At 36.1% G+C, this 24174-nt stretch overlaps 1 protein-coding gene across 1 annotated transcript; it reads left to right on the forward strand.

Moving 5' to 3' along the window:
• The first annotated feature begins 19308 nt into the window (after nt 1-19308).
• Nucleotides 19309-23778, forward strand: LOC120187217. The gene is made up of 3 exons (XM_039190988.1): nt 19309-20937; nt 20995-21657; nt 23713-23778. The coding sequence occupies exons 1-3, from the start codon at nt 19309-19311 to the stop codon at nt 23776-23778; spliced, it is 2358 nt and encodes a 785-aa protein (XP_039046919.1).
• The last annotated feature ends 396 nt before the right edge of the window (nt 23779-24174 follow it).

Consider the following 24174-nt stretch of genomic DNA (forward strand, 5'->3'; position numbering starts at 1 on the left):
TCAAACAAGTCAAAACCGGTTTTCCAGTTATGCACTCGCCCTACGGCGGCGCGTGTGGCACGTGGAACCTCCTCCGGGGCTCTAAAAATTACGGAAAATTTTCTAAAAATTATTTTGAGCGATTTCGAGATACTTACAAAGATCGGTTCAAATTTTTGAACGGCGGAGAGCTCGATTTCATCAAATCGGAAACTTTAACCGCTTCACATCCCCACGCGCCGCCGTCGACGGAGATAGAGGATGACACCGACGGACTCGGAACGGCACAAAGAACACGATGGTGCGGGAGCTGTCGTAAACGGAGCAACAATCGGCGATGAATTTATGATTTTCTGGTCGATTGAGCTAAAAAAAAACGTCGATGCTTTGACTTGAAATTCACGGCGTTTGGCAGCGTTTTGCTTCAATTAATTTAAAGGGATTGTTCTTGACTTGATAACGAACAGGATGGTACTTTCAAAACGGAGATCGGAATTCGGACGGCGTCGGGATCGTCGTCGGAAGCTAAGGTTGGGAGAGGGAATTTGGGAGGAATTGGTTTCTGATTTCCAAAAACCAACTCCCGTAATATACACCAAACTTACCTACTTTTCTTGGGCAAATTCAGGGCTTGGTCATTGAATTTTCTTTAACTCTAAAACAAGCTACAAGTTTTAAAATCTTTCAATTTAGTCCCCCAAAATTTACCAATTTTCATAATTAAAACCTCAATTCCCAATTAAATATTATTTTGAAATTTTCGGGTTGTTACAATTCTCCCCCTCTACAAGAAATTTCGTCCTCGAAATTTACCTTATGAAAACATATGAGGAAATTGAACCTCCATTGACTCCAATGTCTCCCAAGTAGCTTCTGAGGGGCTACGATTACTCCACTGAACTTTTGACCATTGGAATTCGCCTATTCCGAAGAACTCGCTCATCCCTTTCTAAAACCTGAACAGGTTCCTCCTCATATGACAAATCAAGTCTCAGCTCTACCTCATCAACCTGAATGATGTGATCTGGATCTGGACGGTATCGCCTCAACATAGATACATGAAAAACATCATGAATACGACTGAGCTGAGAAGGCAACTCAAGCTGATAAGCAACAGGTCCAACTTTCTTCAGAATACGATACGGCCCAATAAATCGCGTACTCAGTTTACCCTTACGTCCAAATCTTAATACTTTCTTCCATGGAGATACCTTGAGAAAAAACCTGATCTCCAACCTCAAACTCGATATCCTTACGTCGCTTATCTGCGTATGACTTCTGCCTATCAAATGCCTCTCTTAAGCGATCACGGATCAGTCTGACAGTATCTTCAGTCTCTCGAACCAAGTATGGACCCAAAGTTTTTCTATCATGCAACTCTGTCCAACATATAGGAGTACGACATCTACGTCCATATAGAGCCTCATACGGTGCCATGCGAATACTCGCCTGATAACTACTATTGTAAGCAAACTCAGCTAATGGCAAGAAATCTTCCCAACTACCACGGAAATCAATCACACAACCTCGTAACATATCCTCCAACACCTGAATCACTTGCTCAGACTGTCCATCAGTTTGAGGATGAAAAGTTGTATTGAAATTCAAACGAGTACCCAGAGCCTCGTGCAAAGCTTTCCAGAACCTGGAAGTGAATCTCGTATCTCGATCAGATATGATAGACAACGGAACACCATGAAGTCTAACGATCTCAGAAATGTACAACTTTGCCAGTTTATCCAGAGAATAATTAACCCGAATAGGGATAAAGTGCGCTGACTTGGTGAGTCGATCAATAATCACCCAGATAGAATCCTTTTTGGAATGAGTTAGAGGAAGACCAGTAACGAAGTCTATCGTAATACGCTCCCATTTCCACTCAGGAATCTTAATTGACTTTAACAATCCAGATGGATGCTGGTGCTCTGCCTTAACCTGCTGACAAGTCAAACACCTCGCCACAAAATCTGAAATATTCTTCTTCATACCAGTCCAAAAGTAGCGCTCTTTGAGATTATTGTACATTTTGTCCCCACCAGGATGCATAGCATAAGGACTATTATGAGCCTCCTGAAGAATAATCCGTCTCAACTCATCATCTTTAGGGACGCAGTAACGACCGTGAAAACATAAAATACCATCCTGATCCACAATATACTCTTAACTCGATCCTTGCTTAACTAATTCAATAATGGGAAGCAACGAGCTATCAAGGAGCTGTTTGGCCTTAATCTCCTCGGCCAAAGTAGGTTTAACTTGTAACTCTGCTAACAGACTATTATCATCAAATAAGCTCAGGTTGGCAAATAAGGCTCTGAGATCTGATATTGCCTTACGGCTCAAGGCGTCTGCCACTACATTAGCCTTCCCTGGATGATATTCTATCTCAAAATCATAGTCCTTTAAAAGCTCCAACCAGCGACGCTGTCTCAAATTCAATTCTTTCTGAGTAAGCAGATACTTCATACTCTTATGATCAGTATAGATATAACATTTTTCTCCATAGAGGTAGTGTCTCCAGATCTTTAAAGCAAAAACCACAGCAGCTAATTCTAGATCGTGAGTAGGATAGTTACACTTATACGGCCTTAACTAACGTGACGCATAAGCAACAACTTTCCTATCTTGCATCAAAACATATCCTAATCCAGAATAAGAAGCATCACTCCCAGATTCAGGCTGAATCAACACTGGGGCTTGAGTTAGAACAGTCTTCATTTTCTCAAAGTTAGCTTGTTGGTCCTCAGACCAGACCAATGGAACATCTTTCCTCAATAGTTTCATCAGAGGAGCTGCAATAAGGGAGAACCCCTCAACGAAACGACGGTAGTACCCAGCAAAGCCCAAGAAACTACGGATCTCAAAGACGTTCCTAGGTTGCTTTCAGTTCAGAATAGCCTCCACTTTGCTCGGATCCACCTGAATGTTATCAGTAGAGACGATATGTCCAAGAAAAATCACTTCGCTGAGCTAGAACTCACACTTGCTCAACTTAGCGTATAGCTTATTCTCCCTTAGAGTCTATAGAATAATCCTTAAATGCTCCTCATGTTCTGCTCCACTTCTAGAATACACCAGTATATCATCAATGAATACAACTACAAACTGGACCAAATAAGGTCGAAACACCCTATGCATCAGATCCATAAAAACAGCAGGGGCATTAGTTAACCCAAATGACATCACTAAAAACTCATAGTGCTCATATCGAGTACGGAAAGTAGTCTTCAAAATATCCGAATCTTTCACTTTGAGTTGATAATAACCAGATCTCAAGTCTATCTTTGAAAAGATAGAAGCCCCTCGAAATTGGTGAAATAGATCATCGATTCTGGGCAGAGGATATTTGTTTTTAACTGTGAGCTTGTTCATTTTCTTATAATCAATACAGAGTCTCAATGTCCCATCTTTCTTCTTGACAAAGAGAATTGGGGCTCCCCACGGTGATACACTGGGTCGGATAAATCCCCTGTCCAACAACTCCTGAAGTTGAACTTTTAGTTCCTTAAGCTCCTTTGGGGCCATACGATAAGGAGCCATTGAAATCGGGGTGGAACCATAATAGACTTCAATCTCAAACTCGGCTTCTCTATCTGGAGGTAATCTAGGCAACTCCTCGGGAAACACATCGGGAAAATCCTTGACAATTCGGATGCCTTCAATATCTGATTGAGATCTCCTAGTGTCTAAAATATAAGCAAGAAACGCCTCGGAACCCTTCCTGATCATCTTCTCCGCTACCAAGGCAGACACAACATTCGTCAGAAATCCATGTCGTTCCCCGATCATTATAATCTTTCGATTATCTGGGGTCTTCAGAACAGCTCTCTTAGTCTCAAAATCAATATTTACTCGATGTTTATCCAACTAATCTACGAGGAGAATCAAATCGAACTCTTTAAAGGGTAACTCCATCAGGTCAGCCAGAAAAATCTCCTCATTACTCTCTATAGGGCACTCTCTAAAAATACGATCCAACACGATGGATTTGCCTAAGGGACTTTGAACTATCACTGATTGCTCAGTATACTCAACATGAATATTTAGACCCTCAGAAACGGAATACGATACATAAGAATTTGTAGAGCCACTATCAAACAATGCAAAGTATGGAACTGAATGAATAGTAACAGTACCTGTAGTCACATTAGGCCCATCATGATCTTGTCGAAGTCTAGCAGTGTAAACCAATGCAGGTTGTCTGGCCTCAGATCTGATTGGACCCCTACTCTGAGATGCTCGGCCTCTACTAGCCGATCCATGTGCTCTCTCCTGAGTACGACCCCGTGCTGGAGTCTGAACTGTACTATGAGAACTAGCGGGAGTACGAGATGGTGTCTGAAATGAACGATCTCGCTCTGAAACGTCCCTCAAAAAATGGTCACCAGAACCACACTTATAACATGTGCCCAATTTCATTCTGTGTTCTCCAATATGATGTTTTCCACAGTAATCACATATCTTCAAAGGTTGTAACCCAGATGATCCACCATGTCTAGAAGAATGTACAATTGAAGAACCAGAAGCAACTGGTCTGACACTTGCACCGCCTCTCTGAAAGAAATCACCCATGCCTCTCTTGTTAGGATGTGCAGAAGAATCAACAGAACCAGAAGGCCTCTTGAATCGATTTTGGGCTCGATCACTATCTCTCTTGTGCTCCATACCCAATCGCTCTATTTCCTCAGCAGTCTTGGCTATCTCGACTCCTGATCTCATACCTGAGTCCATTCTCGAACCTCAAGCATCGATCTGCCTCAGTGTTAACAAGTCCAGGGGCATAGCGACTCAATCGGATGAACTCAAGCTCGTAGTCCATGACAGTCATATTACCCTGCTCAAGATTCTGAAACTCATGGTGTCGTTCCTACAGATATCTCTCTCCGATATAGCGACTCTGAAAACGTGTCTTGAAAAGATCCCATGTTAACTGGTTTCTCATAATACTACCAGAAATTGATTGCCACCACCTGAAGCTCTCTTTCTTTAACATAGTTAGGGCTCCTTTCAGCTTCTGCTCTGGCCTCAGATCCATCTTATCCATAATCATCTATGTGTCCTCCAGCCAATACTCAGCGTCTGTCGGAGGTCTACCAGTAATACCCTCGAATGGAATTACACCAGCAGCGACCAAAGAATTTGAAATCTCCACTTCAGTCATGTTACTAGGGGCTTTAGCAGTTCTCTGAAACATGCGGAAGATAGCTCTATTAATGGCGTCTTCATTCATCTCAGAATCCTCATCTTCAGTGACAGGAGGGTCTCTCACAGGAGTAAACTGATCATCATGAGAAAGAGTCGGATCTACTTGTGGAATAGGAGGATCACATGGAGACATCGGATCATCAATCGTAACAGAAGGTCGAGTGACTCGCCCTCGACCACGTCCACGTCCTGTCCTACGACCTCTAGCAGCACTCATCGTTGGATCTATAAGGCTCTACAAGAAGAATTTGAAACATATGTCAAATTAGCATCAGGGATCTCGAGAAAACTTTAAATCATAACATAAGGTGACACGTTTTTTTTAAATCTAAAGTTTAAGACCCATATACAGTCCGAGTGTTTAAAACCAAAAGCTTTGATACCACCAAATGTAACCCCCCAGACCCGGTCTGTAAGTTAGACTCAAACCTAAGTGGTCACATATCCCATTCAGAGGTTTTTTTTTATATAACTTATAGAACATTAAATATAGTACAGAACAAAATATTAATAATACAGATATGTCCAAAACGATATCAAATACATGTCACCAAACATAACTAAAAAACATATAGAAATATATGTTCGTACAAAATAAGTACTAGATTTCCCCTGATGCCAAATCTGCTAGTTCACGGTCTGTTGTTATCTGAAAAATGGTAAAAACTATAGAATGAGCTAAAAAGCTCAGTGTGCTCCAAACAGTGTATAAAATATACGAGTAAAATATTCTAGTAAAAATCAGTTATCAAACATTTTTTTAAAAAATATGAACACTACCCCCATCCAACAAGTCCAAAATGTGTAGGTTCCCCAGAACCATACACCCGCCAACAAGTCCAGTAAGGCCCTGAGCACACAGCAGAGGAGGCGGTAAATAAGGTCCTGAGCACACAGCAGAGGAGCCTTTAGGTATACTTCCTCCAATATTACCCCCAAAATAAATCATGTTTCGCTCATAACGGATATATATATATATTTTCAAAAATTAAAACATAATTCAGGTCAGGTAACAAATCAGAATCCATGTCAAGTATCATATTTGAATCCAGGTCAACAATCAGGTAAACTATTTATATGATAGTTTAAAACAGTAAAATAACACCGTCAGGAAACACACCTGTAACAGTATGAGAAATCAGATAGGGAAGCCTATTACTGGGTCTGTCGATCACGCTCTGCTCCAGTGCTAGATCCTACGAATTAGAAAAATCCATATTGGAATTCTACTATAAATAATCTTAATCTTTATTTAAAAATATACGGAAACCTACGGGTAATTCTTGCAATACGCGGTTCGGACTGATCTGACGAACGAACAACACCGGACCTAACTGATCATTGCTCAGGTGAAACACGAGTACCTTCATAAAATATTTTATTGAATCAATTCCTTAACCAAAACTCTTAAAAATAATCAAAATATTAAGATACTTAGCCTTTTTGGGTTCACATACTCGATTTGGGAATTTTGGGTCAAAATTTGGCAAAACGAACTTCGGAATCAAATTCAGGACGTCGAAAAACATAAAGTATGGTCTTTCGAAATTTCGAATTCTTGGTCAAAATCAAAGTCAACGGGTTTGACTGACGATTTGGAGACTTTCGGGTTCGAATTTGGTGAAACGGACCCCAAAAACAGATTCAGGACGTCGAAAACTGTCAGGATAGGTATTTTCAGAAAAGATTAACGATCGTTTAATAGCCGATCAAAGCCGGTCAAAGTTCTGGTCAAAGGAGGTCAACAAGCTGTCAAACATTTTACATAAATAGCACCATTTTTAAAATAATAACCAAAATAGCACCCTTTTCAAAAAAAATAACCAAAATAGCACCCATTTCAAATTAATTCCTAGAATAGCACCAAAATCGAATTAATTCCCAGAATATCACCTGTCAACGGTTGGGTCGGGTCGGACCGGTTCAGACTGGTTCGAACCGGTCAAACTGTTCAAAACCGGTTAAACCGGTTTTCCAGTTATGCACTCGCCCTGCGAAGGCGAGTGTGGCGCGTGGGACCTCTACCGAGGCTCTAAAAATCACGGAAAAATTTCTAAAAATTATTTTGAGCGATTTCGAGATACTTAAAAAGATCGTTTCAAATTTTTGAACGGCGGAGAGCTCAATTTCATCATATCGGAAACTTTAACCGCTTCACCTCCCCACGCGCCGCCGTCGACGGAGACAGAGGATGACACTGGCGGACTCGGAACGGCACAAGGAACACGATGGTGCGGGATGTGTCGTAAACGGAGCAACGATCGGCGATGAATTTATGATTTTCTAGGCGATTGAGCTAAAAAAACGTCGATGCTTTGACTTGAAATTCACAGCGTTTGGCAGCGTTTCGCTTCAATTAATTTAAGGGGATTGTTCCTGACTCGATAACAAACACGATGGTACTTTCAAAACGGCGATCGGAATTCGGACGGCATCGGGATCGTCGTCGGAAGTTGAGGTTGGAAGAGGGAATTTGGGAGGAATTGGTTTCTGATTTCCAGAAACCAACTCCCATAATATACACCAAACTTACCTACTTTTCTTGGGCAAATTCAGGGCTTGGTCCTTGAATTTTCTTTAACTATAAAACAAGCTACAAGTTTTAAAATCTTTCAATTTAGTCTCCAAAAATTTACCAATTTTCACAATTAAAACCTCAATTCCCAATTAAATATTATTTTAAAATTTTCGGGTTGTTACATCACATGCTTTCATTCAAAAATAAATTTGTTCTATGAATTTAAAGCAAAGTTTAAAGGTTTAGAACCGTTCCTCCTTTGTGAACAACTATTTCGGTACCTACTGATGAACAGAGGTTCAGTAGGGCTTTGCCTAGGGTGACCAATCTATGGTTCATTATATGCATTGTTTCGGCTCTACAGGGAAAGGGTACTCGAATTATCCTTGATGTTGGTTCCTCCTTGGGATGCTAAACTCTCGATCCTCACCTATTACAGGCTTCAAACGAAACGAGTTCAATTTGAGGAGATACACCTCCTTATACCCATACGAGGAAATAAATTCCCACAGAGGTACAAGATGTGTATCTTAGAGGTTAGTAATTATAGCTCATACGGGAAATAAATTCACCACAAAAGTATAATGTTCACCTTACTTAATTAAGATGGAGCTCGAGTATAGAGCTTATGTCTTGCAAACAAATGATGTGTGTGAGCAGGAACTCACACCTTTAACACGGACAAAATAAAGATGAAAGCACTTTCGATATGAAAAATCAATGAAGCTACAACTATGAAGTCAAACATCAATATAACTATTTACATAAAAAATGAAAAATAAATCAACCAATATTCAATGAAAACGATCATAAAATAATTTTGGACTCGAATCCACAATTCCACCACTAAAGCAACGTATAAGCGACTAATGGCCTAACTCTCTAATTTATCCCCAGGGGGTCACCAAGTTGTCAACACCATTTTTTATAACAAGATAGAAAATTTAGTATCGAATTTTATGAAATGATGATGGGAGTCGCCATCAATATTTGGGTTAGGTAGGTTGAAAACCTAAAAGCCTCTTTTAAAATAATTTTAAGAGAAATATTTATAAAGACAAAAACTAGTATGCGTTAACCAAAGATTCATTTTTAAGGGCACGTGAGTCGGTTACGTGTAGCGAATGATTAGCACCCCCACAACGCCCAAAATTGGTACATGATCGCTTATACATTGTCGTAACAGTGGAATTTGTTAGACTCAAGTTGAAATTTAAAATGTGATCTTTTTATCAAACATTGACAAATTTATTTCGAGTTTATTTGTTAAAGTGACATTCTTCTTTCTAAGAAGAAATCACATGATTTGCTTGTCCTCCAATAGGAAGGTTTTCCCATATATCTCTTCTCAATACGAGACCCTTTATTATTATAATGTCATATTAAACAATGAATCAAATATAAATTTAAATTCAATTAAACAACATGCTAAAACAAACAAATACATTATCATAAAATAATGAACTAATGATTTAAATATTATTTCATTCTTTTTTCATCAAAATATACCAAATTATTTCAAGTTTGATTTTTGTTCAAATGTCGTATTGAATCGTACTACATGTAACAGGTTGCACTTTTCATTCCCATTCTACAAAATATGTTCTTGACAATTTATACGAGTAAAACATAAATATATTATTATCAAATAAAATGAGTATTTTTATAATAATTTTTAAAAATATTAATTCTAAAAAATATAAAATATGTATATAAAAATATAAGAGTCAAAATTTATAAAATAAATATATACATATATTAAAAATAAAGGCTAGAAATGAAACAAATAAATCAATAAAGAAACCATACATACATACATACATACATACATATATATATATACATACATACATACATACATACATACACATATATATATATAAGTACAAGGACCAAAAAGTCAGGTTAAATAAGACAAGGACTAAAACAATTATGAAACTAAGTTAAAAGGATTTTAAAACATAAATAGAGAAACTTTGAACATGTGACAAACAAGTAGGACTAAAATATAACAAATCTTAAATTAACAACCCATATTAGATATTTAACCAAAATAAAAAGTAGTAAACAAACTAAAATAAAATGAGGAACAAACAAAGGCTCGAAGTCAGAAATTAAACTATTCATTTAGTGACTAATCAAGAGATTTACAAATAAGGGAGGACTATAAGTTATATTACCCACTCCTAAAAAACATACAAGTCTCTATAGTGCCAAAACGGTAGCATTTTGATGAAGGTATATAAGCCTCTTTATGGGTTATGAAACCCTAAACTTCATTTTCTATCATTGGCACCACAAAAAAAAACTCGAGAGTTCTCTGAAAACCTAAATCCTCACTGGTTTTCTTATTCTCCATACTCCGGTGTGTCCTCGCCATGTCAGCTACTGATCGACACCGATCGTTGTTCGCCAGTGATTGACATCATTTGTCATCCGTCGATATCAGAGAAATGAGAGACAATCACCGTTCGAAGCGTTTTCTCACCCTCAGTGTTGATCCAAGCTCCGATTGGCCTACAAGTGCCTTAGACGCTGTGAAACTAAGGAAATCATTTTGGTTTCTTTGATTTCTAGTGACCCTTCTTCTCTCTAGTGAAAATTAAACGATGACAAGTCACTTTCCTCTCTCTCTTATATATTTTATTTCTATTTTTTTATTTTGTTGGTTGTGTTTTTGTTATTTTTTTTCTCTGTTTTTTAGTTTCTTTTGGTAACATCCACGAATATGGTTTTTTTTTCTTTTTTTTTCGTTTTCTCTCCCTTTCTCTTTTAAATAGAACAAAGTTTCCTCTTTGATGTGTTTTTGGATTGCATGTCTAAATTTTGCTTGTTTTTCTTTTTTTGTTTTGGTTCTCTGACCGAGGGGGACAACACCATGAATAAGGCCTGAATCGAGTGGTGGTGACATCATCACAATGACGAGGTAAATATTTTACCTTGAGGTTTTTCTTGTTTGCTTTCATGGCGACCGACGACAAATCTAACAGCGATAATGGTAGTAAACCTTGTGAAGTGAATAGTCATGGGTGGTGCATCCAGAACTATTAGATCAGATTTGATCCAATGACTATGAGCAAAGAGACGACATGAGATTCAAGGCATTAGGGTGAAACCCTAAACATCTTTAAATCTAAGTCATTAGATCTAAACAGATCCAACGATTGGGTGTGTGGCGACTGAGGCAACTAGGGTTTGTTACCCTAATCACAAATTGATCCATACCGTTAGATTAAGTGTTAGATCTAACGGTTGAGGACTGACGACGTGTATGGCTTAGAGATAGACTATGGTTTCATTGGTTGTTGGACCTCTAAACTTGGGATTTGTAAAATATATTGATTTAATTGTTTTTGGACTTGGGTTTGTTAATTGTAATAATAATAACAACAACAATAATAATGGTAGTAATAGGCAACTAGGGTTTGTTACCCTAATCACGAATTGATTCATATCGTTAGATCAAGTGTTAGATCTAATGGTTGAGGACTAGCGGGCCATATGGCTTAGAGATGACTAGGGTTTCTTTGGTTGTTCGACCTCTAAACTTGGGCTTTGTAAAATAGATTGATTTAATTGTTTTTGGATTTGGGTTTGTTAATTGTAATAATAATAACAATAGCAACAATAATAATTGTAGTAATAGGGATGGTTGAAAAATGGTGATCACATCACTCATAACTTTAATTTATGGTCATTACTTTTTTCTTTAATTTATGATTACAAATTTAATTGTTAGGAAATCAACATTTCACCTATCACTTTTAACATGAAATAATATATGAAGTGAGCACACTTATTACAACTATTAATTTGAAATGATATATGAAATGAATACAATTCTTAACATCATTAATGTGAATCATAAAGAAAATTCACCCATAATTTTAATTTATGTTCATAACTTTTTTTTTAATTTATGACAACAACTTTAATGGCAGGAAAATGACATTACACCTATCACCATTAATGTGAAATGATATATGAAGTGAATATAATTCTCATCACCATTAATGTGAATCATAAAGTTAAATAAAATTCACTCATAACTTTAATTTATGGTCATAACTTTTTTTTAATTTACTATCACAACTTTAATTGATAGGAAAGTGACATTACACTTACCATAATTAATGTGAAATGATATATGAAGTGAATACAATACTTATTACTATTAAAGGAAATTATAAACTTAAAAAAATCACTCATAACTTTAATTTATGGTCATAATTATTTCTTTAATTTATGACCACAACTTTAATTGGTAGGAAATCAACCTTTCACCTATCACTATTAATGTGAAATGATATATAAAGTGAATACAATTGTTACCATCATTAATTTGAAATGATATATGAAATAAATACAATTATTATCACCATTAATATGAAATGATATAGAAAGTGAATACAATTGTTACCATCATTAATTTGAAACGATATATGAAATGAATACAATTATTATCATAACTTTAATTTATGCTCATAACTTTTTCTTTAATTCATGACTACAACTTTAATTGGTAGGAAATTTACCTTTCACCTATCATTTTTAATATGAAATGATATATGAAGTGAACACAATTTTTACCACCACTATTTTGAAACGGTACATAAAATAAATACAATTCTTATCACCACTAATGTGAATTATAAAGTTAAAAATTTTAATTTATGGTCATATTTTTTAATTTATGACAACATTTTTATTTGATATAAAAATGATATTACACCTATCACTATTAATGTAACACCCAATACTCGGTCACGCAGAATAACCCAGATACCAGAGCGTACATTAGATTTCAAACTTGTTGGACAAAACAAAAACTCTAAACATGCATATTATGCAGAAGCATTTAAAATTTAAACATACTTCATGCTACACATGGTAGCAAATAATAAATATTAAATTCAATGGCACACAACAATCAATGAATTACAAATTTAATACAATTAACTAAATAGGGGTAAATCAATCTTTTCACATCATCAACTAATTCAAACTAGAAATGCCAATTAAGTTTACCAATATTCATTATTAGTCATTAGTAAGTGGCATGCAAATTTTCATATTAACCGAGTACCAAAATGAGGCCTAGTTGAACATACATTTCCATATTAATTAGATATTCACTTTTTGGACCATTTTAAACATATATAAACTTTATAGGGTCAAACTAAGACTTAGAGACATTTAAGACCTTTAATGAATGAATTTTTGCCATTTTTCATTGAACAAACGATAAAGGGATGGATACTTTTTCATGGACGATCGATCCTTTGCAAAATAGTAGGTTTGGGATCGATCTATTTGAGCAAGTGATCGATCCATTTTGGAAAAGGATCGATCATTTCCCCTAAAGAATCGGTCCTTTTTCTGGAAAAGTGCATAATTGTCAAGAACATGCATAAATAAGCCATCAAAATTTCTTATAATCAATCCTAGGGACAAGATATAGGCTTGGACACCTTCATACCACATCATACATGACAGAATACTCTTGTAGCATGCTTTATAACACAAGTCAAAACATCATACAAGGATCTAGCATCAAAAGTCAAATATTGCATAAAAGTTCACTTTTGGCACAAGTCACCTTGTCCAATTATGTATTTTGGGTAATTTCATGCATCCTATGAGTCTAACATATTTAGTACACTTAATGGCACTTATCTAAGCACACCAAACACTTCCTTAAGGCATGATTCAACATTTGACCAACTTGACATTCAAACTACACATTCATGTGAATTCAACATTTTCAAACACAAAATCAATCCAACATCATGCTTCCTCAAATTATAAGAATCCAGTTAACATTTCACATTTATTACAAGTTTAAAAATTCAAAATTCATCTAAATCCCCAATGGTTCTCGCAAAACCATTTTATAAAATGAAACCATGTACACTTTATTTAATATTACCTTGCTCAATCACATCGAATGCTTGCCCCTCGCCTCCGACTCTGCTACTAATCCTTTTAAAAAGTATTAAACAACATGTATGAGCTAAAATCCCAGTGAATAACTAGAAATCTAAGAGATGCTTGCTTTAAAGCTAGAGGAAAGCTCCTATATGCATTCGCTCCTCATTTTCTTTTACCACGATAATCATGTCATCATGTCATAACTCAATGCTTATTTAATGCACCATAAATGCACATGAAATCCAAATTATACACATGTTTTTCATCATATATCTTGCAACAAATCACATGAACACATGCACAATTACCTTTTCGGCAAATCACACATTACGCATAGTTTCTATTTAAGGTAAATGACATTTTGTTCAAAACACAACTCACTCATTGGATAAACAAACTTCATACAACTCCCTTTTATTTATGGAATCACTTAGGTATAAAACCACAACTTTCAGAGTAAACTCAACAAAGCAACCTTACCCTTAATATTCTCGAAGCATTACTTAATGCACCAACCTTACCCTGTATAATCCTTTGTTCACATATATATATAGAAAACCATATGTAGACACCTCATTTTTCCACCATGCTCCACTACAAGCATTATCTCCACCAGCCCCCATGAGAAGCACCAGCAACGGGTAAAGCCATCCAAAGTCACCATGGATCATCACTGCATATGTCAACAGCAACATCTTCATAAGATCAGACAAAATATACCCAAATCCCACAAACAATAAAAAATAAAAACCTAATCGTCCATTAAAGAAACCTCAGTGGAATAACCACCGGGAGGAAGCATAAAGACAGAGGGCTCGATTTTTTTCAAAGAGGGAGAAAGAAAACAGAGAAGCAATTCACAGGATTCAAACAGGGGGTGACCATTCGAACAAGGGAAACAAACAGAGAAGCAATGTAAGGGATTTACCCCTCCATTCAAAATCAATAGAGAAACATTTTCATCCTATTTTTGTTCCATACATAGATCAAGAGAAAGCATTTTATTTTTTTTATTCTCATTCGAAAACCATAAAAAAGAACTCAACATCTCAAAGGTATATTAGACATTTTTTATTATTTTAAAATGAAAACAAGTATGAAATAAAGAGAGATTAAAAGGCAAAACTAAAAACTAGAGTGTTTACCTTCGTAGGAATTGGGGCTTGCATGCTTTTGATAGGCTTGGCGTGGGGTGTAGCCATGGTAGTCACCATAATTGTTGTTTGAAGTTTCTGGTTAACAAGAAAAATGAGGGAGAGAGTGGATAAGAAAGGGGGTTGTGCGGCTGATATAGGTTTAGTTTAGAATAAGTTTAGTATTAGGTTTTTTTAAATTAAGAAATATATAGCAACTTTAGGGTAAATTAGTTTTTTAATCCTCTAAGTTTTAGCGCGAATTTGCACTTTAGTCACTCGAAAGGGCTTATTTCGAATTTATCTATTGGTATTTGTCTTGATTTAGTTATTTTCCAAATTTATATTTTAGTTATAATTTTCAGGGTTATTTGATATTAGGGTAATAATATATTTATTTATAATTCATTTAAGTCATCAAATCAATGTTTGCATGTTTATAATTTTGTCTCTTTAGTTTATACTCGTTTAATTTTGGTCCCAAGTTAGTGTATTTAATTTTTGCTGAATTTAGACATTTGACCTTTACATTTTTGCATGTTTCTTTTAAGTCTTATATATGTTTAGAGGTTTATTTCAATTTAAGTACATGGAATGTGATAGTTTATGTTTTATAACTTGATTTGTATCTAATCTATGAATTTAATTTTTAAGCTTCACCAAATCTTTCTCCTCGTGTTATGGTTGATTTATTTGTGATTGATGATAGTGATAAAGTAGGTAAGATTTGTTGTAGTGGTTTATCTACCCATTTATTTTCAACCCTTATGTTTCTTTTTATTTTTTATGAAAATCTAGGTGTAAAGGTGATATTACAAAGTTTAAAAATGAATTAAATGGTTCCATAATAGTTTTAGTAAATTATATTTATATTAAGTAAATTTGTTAATTATTTTGTTGTATATATATATAAATTAATTAAGAAATATAAATCTTGTTTTCATTTGTTTTAATAAGTTAACGTCGTGAACATTAATTTTTTTTGTTATATTTTTGTAATAGATTTTTATTTAACCTCAAAGTGGATTATTTTTATTTTGTTAACATTATTTTATATATTTACATTTTCTTTGACATTATTTGTATCATTTTATTAATTAGTAGTGTTACAATTTGCATGATATCCTCACGCGCATAACTCGATATTATTATATAAGTTGACTAAGGGTAATATTCTAGCATTTTAATATTGTCGTAAAGTGTCTGTCTTAACGGATAAGAAAGTTACTTTTGATAATTTTAAAATGAAAGTCTATCCCATCAAGTGATACCAATTAAATTGAATCCATCTTATAAAATTTGGGGATTAAGGAAAAGATCGTATTCTTTTAATTAAATTCATCGAGAAAAGACAGTTAGATCGAATCTATGGTCTCGTCTCTTGATATTTAATTAATTGAATATCCTTGTTCTCATTAAATATTGGTAAAAATAAATAATTAATCAATTGTTTGATAGGTTTTTTTTTTACTTTTGCATGTTTTTTTAAGGGTTTTCAAAATAATAATGTTCAATCATAAATAATTAAATATTATTATTTTATCTCTAAAAATTATTTTGGGTGTTATTATTTTGAAATTTAAAATGAAATTTTAATATTTATTTTATTTCGATTGGAGTAAGAATCGATTGTTTCAAGGTATGATAGATCATTTCTTCTCGATAAGAAATAATTAAATATTATTATTCTTTCATCCAAAATTTCGAAAAATATTATTTTAGGGGATCATAAATCAAATTAATTTTGAACTTGTACATTTTATTGCAAAGACAATTAATTAATCGACTAGGTACCGATTTAGGGCACTGTGGGGGTGCTAATCCTTCCCCACGTGTAACAGACTCCCGAACTCATTTTCTGGTAACGCAAACCTAAATTTGTTGTTTTAATTAAAATTAATTTTTATTTAAAATGACAACGTTTTTGGGTGCCCAATCACACCTTAATTAAAGATTGGTGGCGACTCCTCGAACAGTATTTTTATCATAAAGGAATTTCCAAATTTTTGAAACGAGAGGTTTTTTTAATCACATTCACTTTTAATTTAAATTTAATCTGAAGAGAATAATTAAAAATTGGTGTGGTTTCCAAAATCTCACCCGGGAAAAAACCGTTTCGACAGCTTGGCGACTCCGTTGGGGATTTTTTTTTAGAGTCAGGCCGATAATTGATTAATTAATTGTCTTTGCAAATAAAAAATAAAGTTTGTTCTAATTTGGTTTTTGATCTCTATTTGGTTTTAATATTGTTTATTCAGAATTTGATTAACCAATAAATAGTTGTACTGATCTGTTTGTTAATGGTTTCAGATTAATTATGTGTCTAAAGAGGATTTATTTTTGAGTATCTTGTGATTATGTGTTGTTTTTACTTTTCCTCACACACTGCACATCTGCATTTGTATAACATGAGCTAAAACCCCGCTCCGTCCTATTTAAGTAAGAGTAAGTAACTACTCCCTCATGTGGTTTTCACCTCCGTGTGGGATAGTGAAACGCTCTTTGGGCTCACGCCTTATGATCCTCGTGAGGTTTTCACCTCCGCAATGACATAAGGAAGTGTGTCCCCTCGAATTGAACTCGATCCGAAAGCCTATGATGGGCCAGGATTGAGGGTTCGGTAGCCCAAGGGGGCACCGGTAAAGGACAATTCGAGGACCCCTTACTTTAGAACCGAACCCAACATGTAGTAAACTTAGAACCCATATACAACCTTACCTAGATCATATGATCTTGTGAGGAGAGTACACAAGGAAAAGTTTTTTGAGCCATTTATTTTTTGAATAAATGCATGTGAACTAGAAATCATGCGGTTAGGTTTATTTTTCAAACCAGCATGCGAATTAGATATCATGCGATTAGGATTTTTTTTATAACAAAGCTTGTGGGTAGAAATCCTGTTTGGGTAGGATCTACTAAGCACGATTGAGTAGTCAGCATGTGAGTGTAGATTTTATTTAATAATTTCGATACTTATTATTTTGTTATTTATCTTATGTGGACTAGCCTATTTTTTCATGTGTCTATTTTATTGTGATTTTATTGCATTTGCATCTTCATATCATCTGAGGTGTTAATTCGTAAGTGATTGACTAATAAGAAGGCTGGTCATAATGAGGCAAGAAATTCTTAACCATGTACTAAAAATTGGGATATCCAGAAACATTCAAGTGATTCATGAAGATGGACATCTGATGAATGAAGAAATCTGAAACTGATTGAAGACCGATCCATGAAGAAAGGCATCTGATGAATGAAGCTTGAAGTTGATCGAAGACTTTTTTTCAAAGGAGCGGAGGCCGAAGATGTTCCCTCAGGAGATAGATGCAGTAATACCAAGGATGAGAAGACCCTTCATAAAGACACAAAGACCATTTCGTATTGGAAGTAAGAATGGAGATTTCAAGATTCAATTTAAGGACATTCGACGTCATCAAAGGTGATAAAATACGCTGACAACTTTGGGATGTAATGTTATATTCTATGAAAAGTACAACTCAAAGAAGATGAAGAAATGAAAAATCACAATTGTATTTTGACTACATGGTGTAATGAAATCTTGTTCTCTAAATGAAGGTTGTTCTATAGTGGTCACTTTTGGAATTAATGCCTTGTGCATTTGCATTTACATTCGCATTCTCATTTTGCATTAGCTTATTAATCTATTTGCTTATATAATAATTCTTGTCATCTTATTGTCATTTTTCGTACTAACTAGTTTATATGTTGTTTTTCCTTTTTGCTTGCATCGCGTGTTCATGACATAATCAAGGTGTTGATTTATGAGTGGTCATCACATTAAAAGGTTTTCATTATGGACAAAGGTGGTTTCATGATCAAGTAAATTATAACACAGTTAAGGAATGGCATCCTGAAGAAACTCCGAGAATAGTGGAGAGATTTGCACCCAAAGATCACATGGCTGAGGAAGACAAAAAAGAACATGATAAGGAGATTAAGAAAGAATGGGAACAAATGAAGCATGAATTCCGAGCTATGAAAGAAGATGCTAGCTTATATGGAATTGACGCCAGAGATCTAAGTCTGGTCCCTGATTTAGTATTACCACCGAAGTTCAAAGTTCCAGACTTCGAGAAATTTGATGGCACCAGTTGTCCTTCTGCACACATTACCATGTTTTGCAGAAAAATGACAGGCTATGTGGGAAATGATCAGCTATTAATTCATTGTTTTCAAGAGAGCCTGACAGGCTCAGTAATCCGTTAGTACAATCAGCTAAGCCGAGCTCAAATTAAATCTTGGAAGGATTTGGCTAAGGCTTTTCTAGAGCAATATAAGCATGTAAAAGATGTGAGGCCGAACCGAATTTTGTTACAGAGTATGGAAAAAAGATCTAACGAGAGCTTCAGGCAATATGCCCAAAGGTGAAGAGATGTGGCTGTGCAAATTCATCCACCATTAGAGGAGGAAGAAACCAATATGTTTTTTATAAATACTCTGAGGGTCCCATTATTTGGACATCTCATTGAAAATCCGTCCAAGAATTTTGCTGACATAGTTAATGCATGAGAAATGATCGAGATGGCGATCAAAAGCGGGAAGCTAGACGGGGGAGAATCTAGCCAAAACCCTCCAGTGAGAAGAAAAGATAATGAGGTTAGTAATGTGAAGAAATATGATTCGAATAACATTACAGTATCTCGACCACCGGCCACTGTGTCGTCAGCATCAAATCCTGTCCAACAAGGAGTGAAAGAACCAAGACAGGAAAGGGAAAGGGTTCAATTTGACCCTATCCCCATGACCTATAAAGAATTATTCCAGATCTTGTATGAAAAACATGTGGTGTCACCTTACCACACTTCTTCAATACAACCTCCTTACCCAAAATGGTTTGACATCAGTGCTCAATGTGAGTATCATGCGGGGGCATCAGGGCATTCAATTGAAAACTGCCTAGCCTTCAAAAAGTTGGTGCATAGATTAAAACAAAGAAATGTTATCAACTTCGGTGATAGTGAGCAGCCTAATGTGGCTCAGAACCCACTACCGAACCATGCAGGAACAGGGGTTAATGTTGTTATTGAAGAAAAAGGGAATAAAGTCATAACCAAAGTCAATAAAGTGAAGTCACCCATGCATTGGGTATGGGGGCAAATGGTCAAAGTAGGATGGTTGACCTTTAATGCTAACGAGAATAAGTATGCTTTCCCCTATCACCGTTGTAATTATCATGCCATTCAAAACTGTGACGAATTCAAGGCCTTGGTTCAAAGGTTGATGGATAGTAATGACATGGAATTTTACCATGAGGTTACGAAAGAGAAAGAGAATGATATTTGCGCTTCTGAAGACACATCCAAGGGAGTTTACAATACTAACTACCCTTTAGTCATGACACCAAAAGCTCGGACTATAGAAAGGTTAATCCCAAAAGTGATGATCACGCCTCCGTCGTCTTTTCCTTATAAAGACAACAAGCAGGTCCCTTGGAGGTATGGATTCCAAATAGAGAATGTTGAGAGTTCAGAAGATGCTAAGAAAGAGGTGGATGAGGTAGGCCACTTCACCAGAAGTGGAAGATGTTATTCTCCTAACCAAATCAGTGAACCTGAGAAAAGAGTGGCCCCTGATAAAGGAAAAAGGGTCGAGATAATGATGAAAGATGATGACTCAACAATCAATGAGCCAGTAACAGAGAACGATGATGTAGAGTTTTTAAAATTTTTGAAGCATAGTGAGTACAGCATCGTCGAGCAACTACACAAGTTGACAGCTCGTATCTCGATCATGTCTCTACTATTAAGCTCTGAGGCACATCGAAATGCATTGCTGAAAGTTTTGAATCATACTTTCGTACCGAAAGATGTGCCAGAGGAAAAGATAGATCGACTGGTTGCAAATATTCAGGCGGATAATTTCATCTCTTTCTCTGATGACGAGATCCCATCCGGAATGATGGGCAATCCTAAAGCCTTGCACATTACCATCAGGTGCAAGGGACATGTGTTATCGCGAGTACTAATCGACAATGGCTCTGCCCTGAATGTGATGCCATTAGTGACATTGAAAAAACTGTCGGTTGATAGTACATACATGAGAAATTGCCAAAGCATCATTCGAGCTTTTGACGGAACAAAGAAGGAGGTGCTGGGGAAGATCGATATTCCTTTAACCATTGGCCCATCAACCTATGAGGTCGAATTCCTTGTAATGGATATAATGCCTTCCTATAACTGCTTGTTAGGAAGGCCTTGGATCCATCAGGTAGGAGTTGTGCCATCCACTTTGCATCAGAAACTCAAATTTGTAATTGAGGGGAGATTGGTATGCCTTAATGCTGAGGAAGATATCATTGCTTCCATATCTACTACTGCTTCATATGTCGAAATAGATGAAGATGCGGTCGAGTGCTCTTTCAGAGCCTTGGAATTCATTAATGCCACCTTTGCTGCCGAAAGAAAGAAAATTCTGAAGGCTAGGCTATCCAATTGTACCAAAATGGAACTGAAGATGACTATGGGAAGAGGAGCCAAGGTTGGAAGAGGGCTGGGAAGCCGCCTACAGGGAAATATTAGTCCAGTTTTTCCTGTTATTAAGCGATACCGTTTTGGTCTGGGATATCACCCGACCTTAAAGGAAAAGTTGAAAAATGTTCAAAAGAGCCAGGAAAGGAGGAAAGCCAGGTTAGTCGGGGAAGATATTAAGTGGGAACCCATGAATTTCCCATTGTTGCGTGACACCTTCATAACTGGGGGCCATATGTTTCAGGGGAGTCGATCATCAAAAAAGTCTGTTATTGAAAATACCCTGAAGGATTTGGGCATAAATGTGATATCAGAGGAAGGAATCGAAGACGGAAGGGCTATAGGCATCTATCCCGCACCACCAGGCTTTGTGCTAAACAACTGGACTGCAGAAGAATTACCTGTAGTTTACAAAACTATTTCAGAGTAATGCACAAAAACTTTCCCTATTGTTTAAACCATGAGGCAATAGGTGATCTCTTGTAAGGGGTTAATCTATCTGTTTTTTTTTTTAAATAAATGATGCATTCCTCTTAATTCACGAAATGGCAAATATCATCATTTCCATTCTTTTATTTATTTATTTATTTATTTATTTTTTATATATTATTAGTTCATTCTATTTTGATATGGGATAGATTCTCCTGTATTTGTATATGTATATATCCTCTCGTTCGTTATTCTTTCAGGACCTCCGATATCAATAGTATGAATGCTGATAAGTCTGACCTGAAGATAGATTTCGAGTTGCCCATATGTCAAGGGGAAATTGAAGGTTATGATAGTGATGAGGGAAGCCATATATCTTCTGAACTATTAAAAATGGTAGAAAGAGAAGATAAACAAATTTTGCCTCATGAAGAGCCCATTGAGATCTTGAATCTAGGATCAGATGAGGATAAAAAGGAGATAAAGATTGGCATCATCATATCTGCTGAGGGACGACAAAGTCTGATTCAGTTACTTCGAGAGTACAGAGATGTGTTCGCTTGGTCGTATGAGGACATGCCAGGGTTAGATACTGAATTAGTGGTACATAAATTTCCAATAAAGCCTGAATGTAAACCGGTACAACAAAAGCTCAGAAGGATGCGACCCGAAATGTTACTTAAAATTAAAGAAGAAGTAAAGAAACAATTTGATGCTGGGTTCCTAAAAGTAGCCAAGTATCCGGAATGGGTAGCGAATGTTGTTCCAGTACCAAAAAAAGATGGAAAAGTTCGTATGTGTGTCGACTACAGAGATCTTAATCGGGCCAGTCCAAAAGATAATTTCCCTCTGCCACACATAGACACCCTGATGGACAATACAGCTGGAAACTTTCTATTTTCATTTATGGATGGGTTTTCAGGTTACAATCAAATAAATATGCATCCAGATGATATGGAAAAAACTATATTTGTCACCATGTGGGGTATGTTCTATTACAAGGTGATGTCGTTCGGACTAAAGAATACAGGGTCAACTTATCAAAGGGCCATGGTAACACTATTCCATGACATGATGCACAAGGAAATAGAGGTCTATGTCGATGATATGATTGTTAAAGCTAAAACGGAGGAAGAACACATCAAGAATCTGAGGAAACTCTTCCAAAGATTAAGGAGCTGCCAGTTAAAACTCAATCCAAGCAAGTGTACCTTCGGGGTAACATCGGGAAAACTCTTGGGGTTTGTAGTAAGCAAAAAAGAGATTGAAGTAGATCCTGACAAGGTCAAAGCTATTCAGAATTTACCACCCCCAAAAACACAAAAAGAAGTTCGAGAATTTCTGGGAAGATTAAACTACATTGCCCGATTTATTTCGCAATTAACTGAGAAGTGCGATCCCATTTTTCGCCTTCTCCGTAAAAATAACCCAGGGGTATGGAATGATGATTGCCAGGGAGCTTTTAAAGCAATAAAAGGATATTTGTCGAATGCTCCAATATTAATGCCACCAATATCCGGCAAACCATTAATCCTCTACTTATCAATCTTTGAGAATTCAATGGGGTGCGTATTAGGGCAGCATGATCAAACTGAGAAAAGAGAAAGAGCAATTTACTACCTCAGGAAAAAGTTTACTGATTCCGAGACAAGGTACTCACCAATAGAAAAGTTGTGTTGTGCTTTAGTTTGGACTACCTGAAGGCTCAGACAATATATGTTGTATCACTCTACTTGGCTCATATCTAAACTTGATCCTCTGAAATATCTAATGGATGTACCTGCTTTATCTGGAAGATTGGCTTGTTGGAAAATCTTATTGTCGGAATTTGATATCCAATATGTAAGCCAAAAAGCAGTTAAAGGAAGTGTTGTGGCCGATTTCATTGCAAGTAGGGTTTCTGAAGAGTATGAACCACTGAACTTCGATTTTCCAGACGAAAATTTAATGGTTATTTCAACAGAGAATGCAGTTTCCTTTACTAATGAACAGTGGAAGATGAATTTTGATGGTGCCTCTAATGCTTTAGGGCATGGGATTGGGGCAATTCTCGTCTCACCTTGTGGAAAACAGTATCCTTTCACCAGCCGATTGAATTTTGATTGCACAAATAACATGGCCGAATATGAAGCATGTATTCTGGGTCTGAAAGCTGCCATTGAGCGTAAAGTGAAAATACTCGAAGTATACAGAGATTCAGCCCTGGTAATTTATCAACTCAGAGGTGAATGGGAAACAAAAGATACGAAGTTGGTGGAATACCGAAAGTTGGTCTTAGAGCTCATTAAAGAATTCGAGAGGGTGACATTTCATTATCTCCCCAGAGAAGAGAATCAAATGGCGGATGCTCTGGCCACTTTGGCAGTAGCTTTCAAAGTCAATGAATATTCAAGCATGATGCCTATTACGATGGAAGCTTACGGGTATCCAGCCCATTGCTATAGCATAGAAGAGGAAGAGGATGGAAATCCCTGGTATTACAATATCCTGC

The sequence above is a fragment of the Hibiscus syriacus genome, unplaced genomic scaffold (genome assembly GCF_006381635.1).
Source record: "Hibiscus syriacus cultivar Baekdansim isolate YM2019G1 unplaced genomic scaffold, ASM638163v2 tig00113724_pilon, whole genome shotgun sequence".
Taxonomy (NCBI): Eukaryota; Viridiplantae; Streptophyta; class Magnoliopsida; order Malvales; family Malvaceae; genus Hibiscus; species Hibiscus syriacus.

Bases quoted from the DNA above. Each gene is read 5' to 3' on its own strand.
- LOC120187217 (XM_039190988.1), top strand. From the start codon at position 19,309: ATGGCGATCAAAAGCGGGAAGCTAGACGGGGGAGAATCTAGCCAAAAC. The intron at 20,938-20,994 runs GTAATGGATATA...TGGATCCATCAG, and splicing joins CCTATGAGGTCGAATTCCTT to GTAGGAGTTGTGCCATCCAC. The intron at 21,658-23,712 runs GTAGTTTACAAA...CTAATGCTTTAG, and splicing joins GGACTGCAGAAGAATTACCT to GGCATGGGATTGGGGCAATT.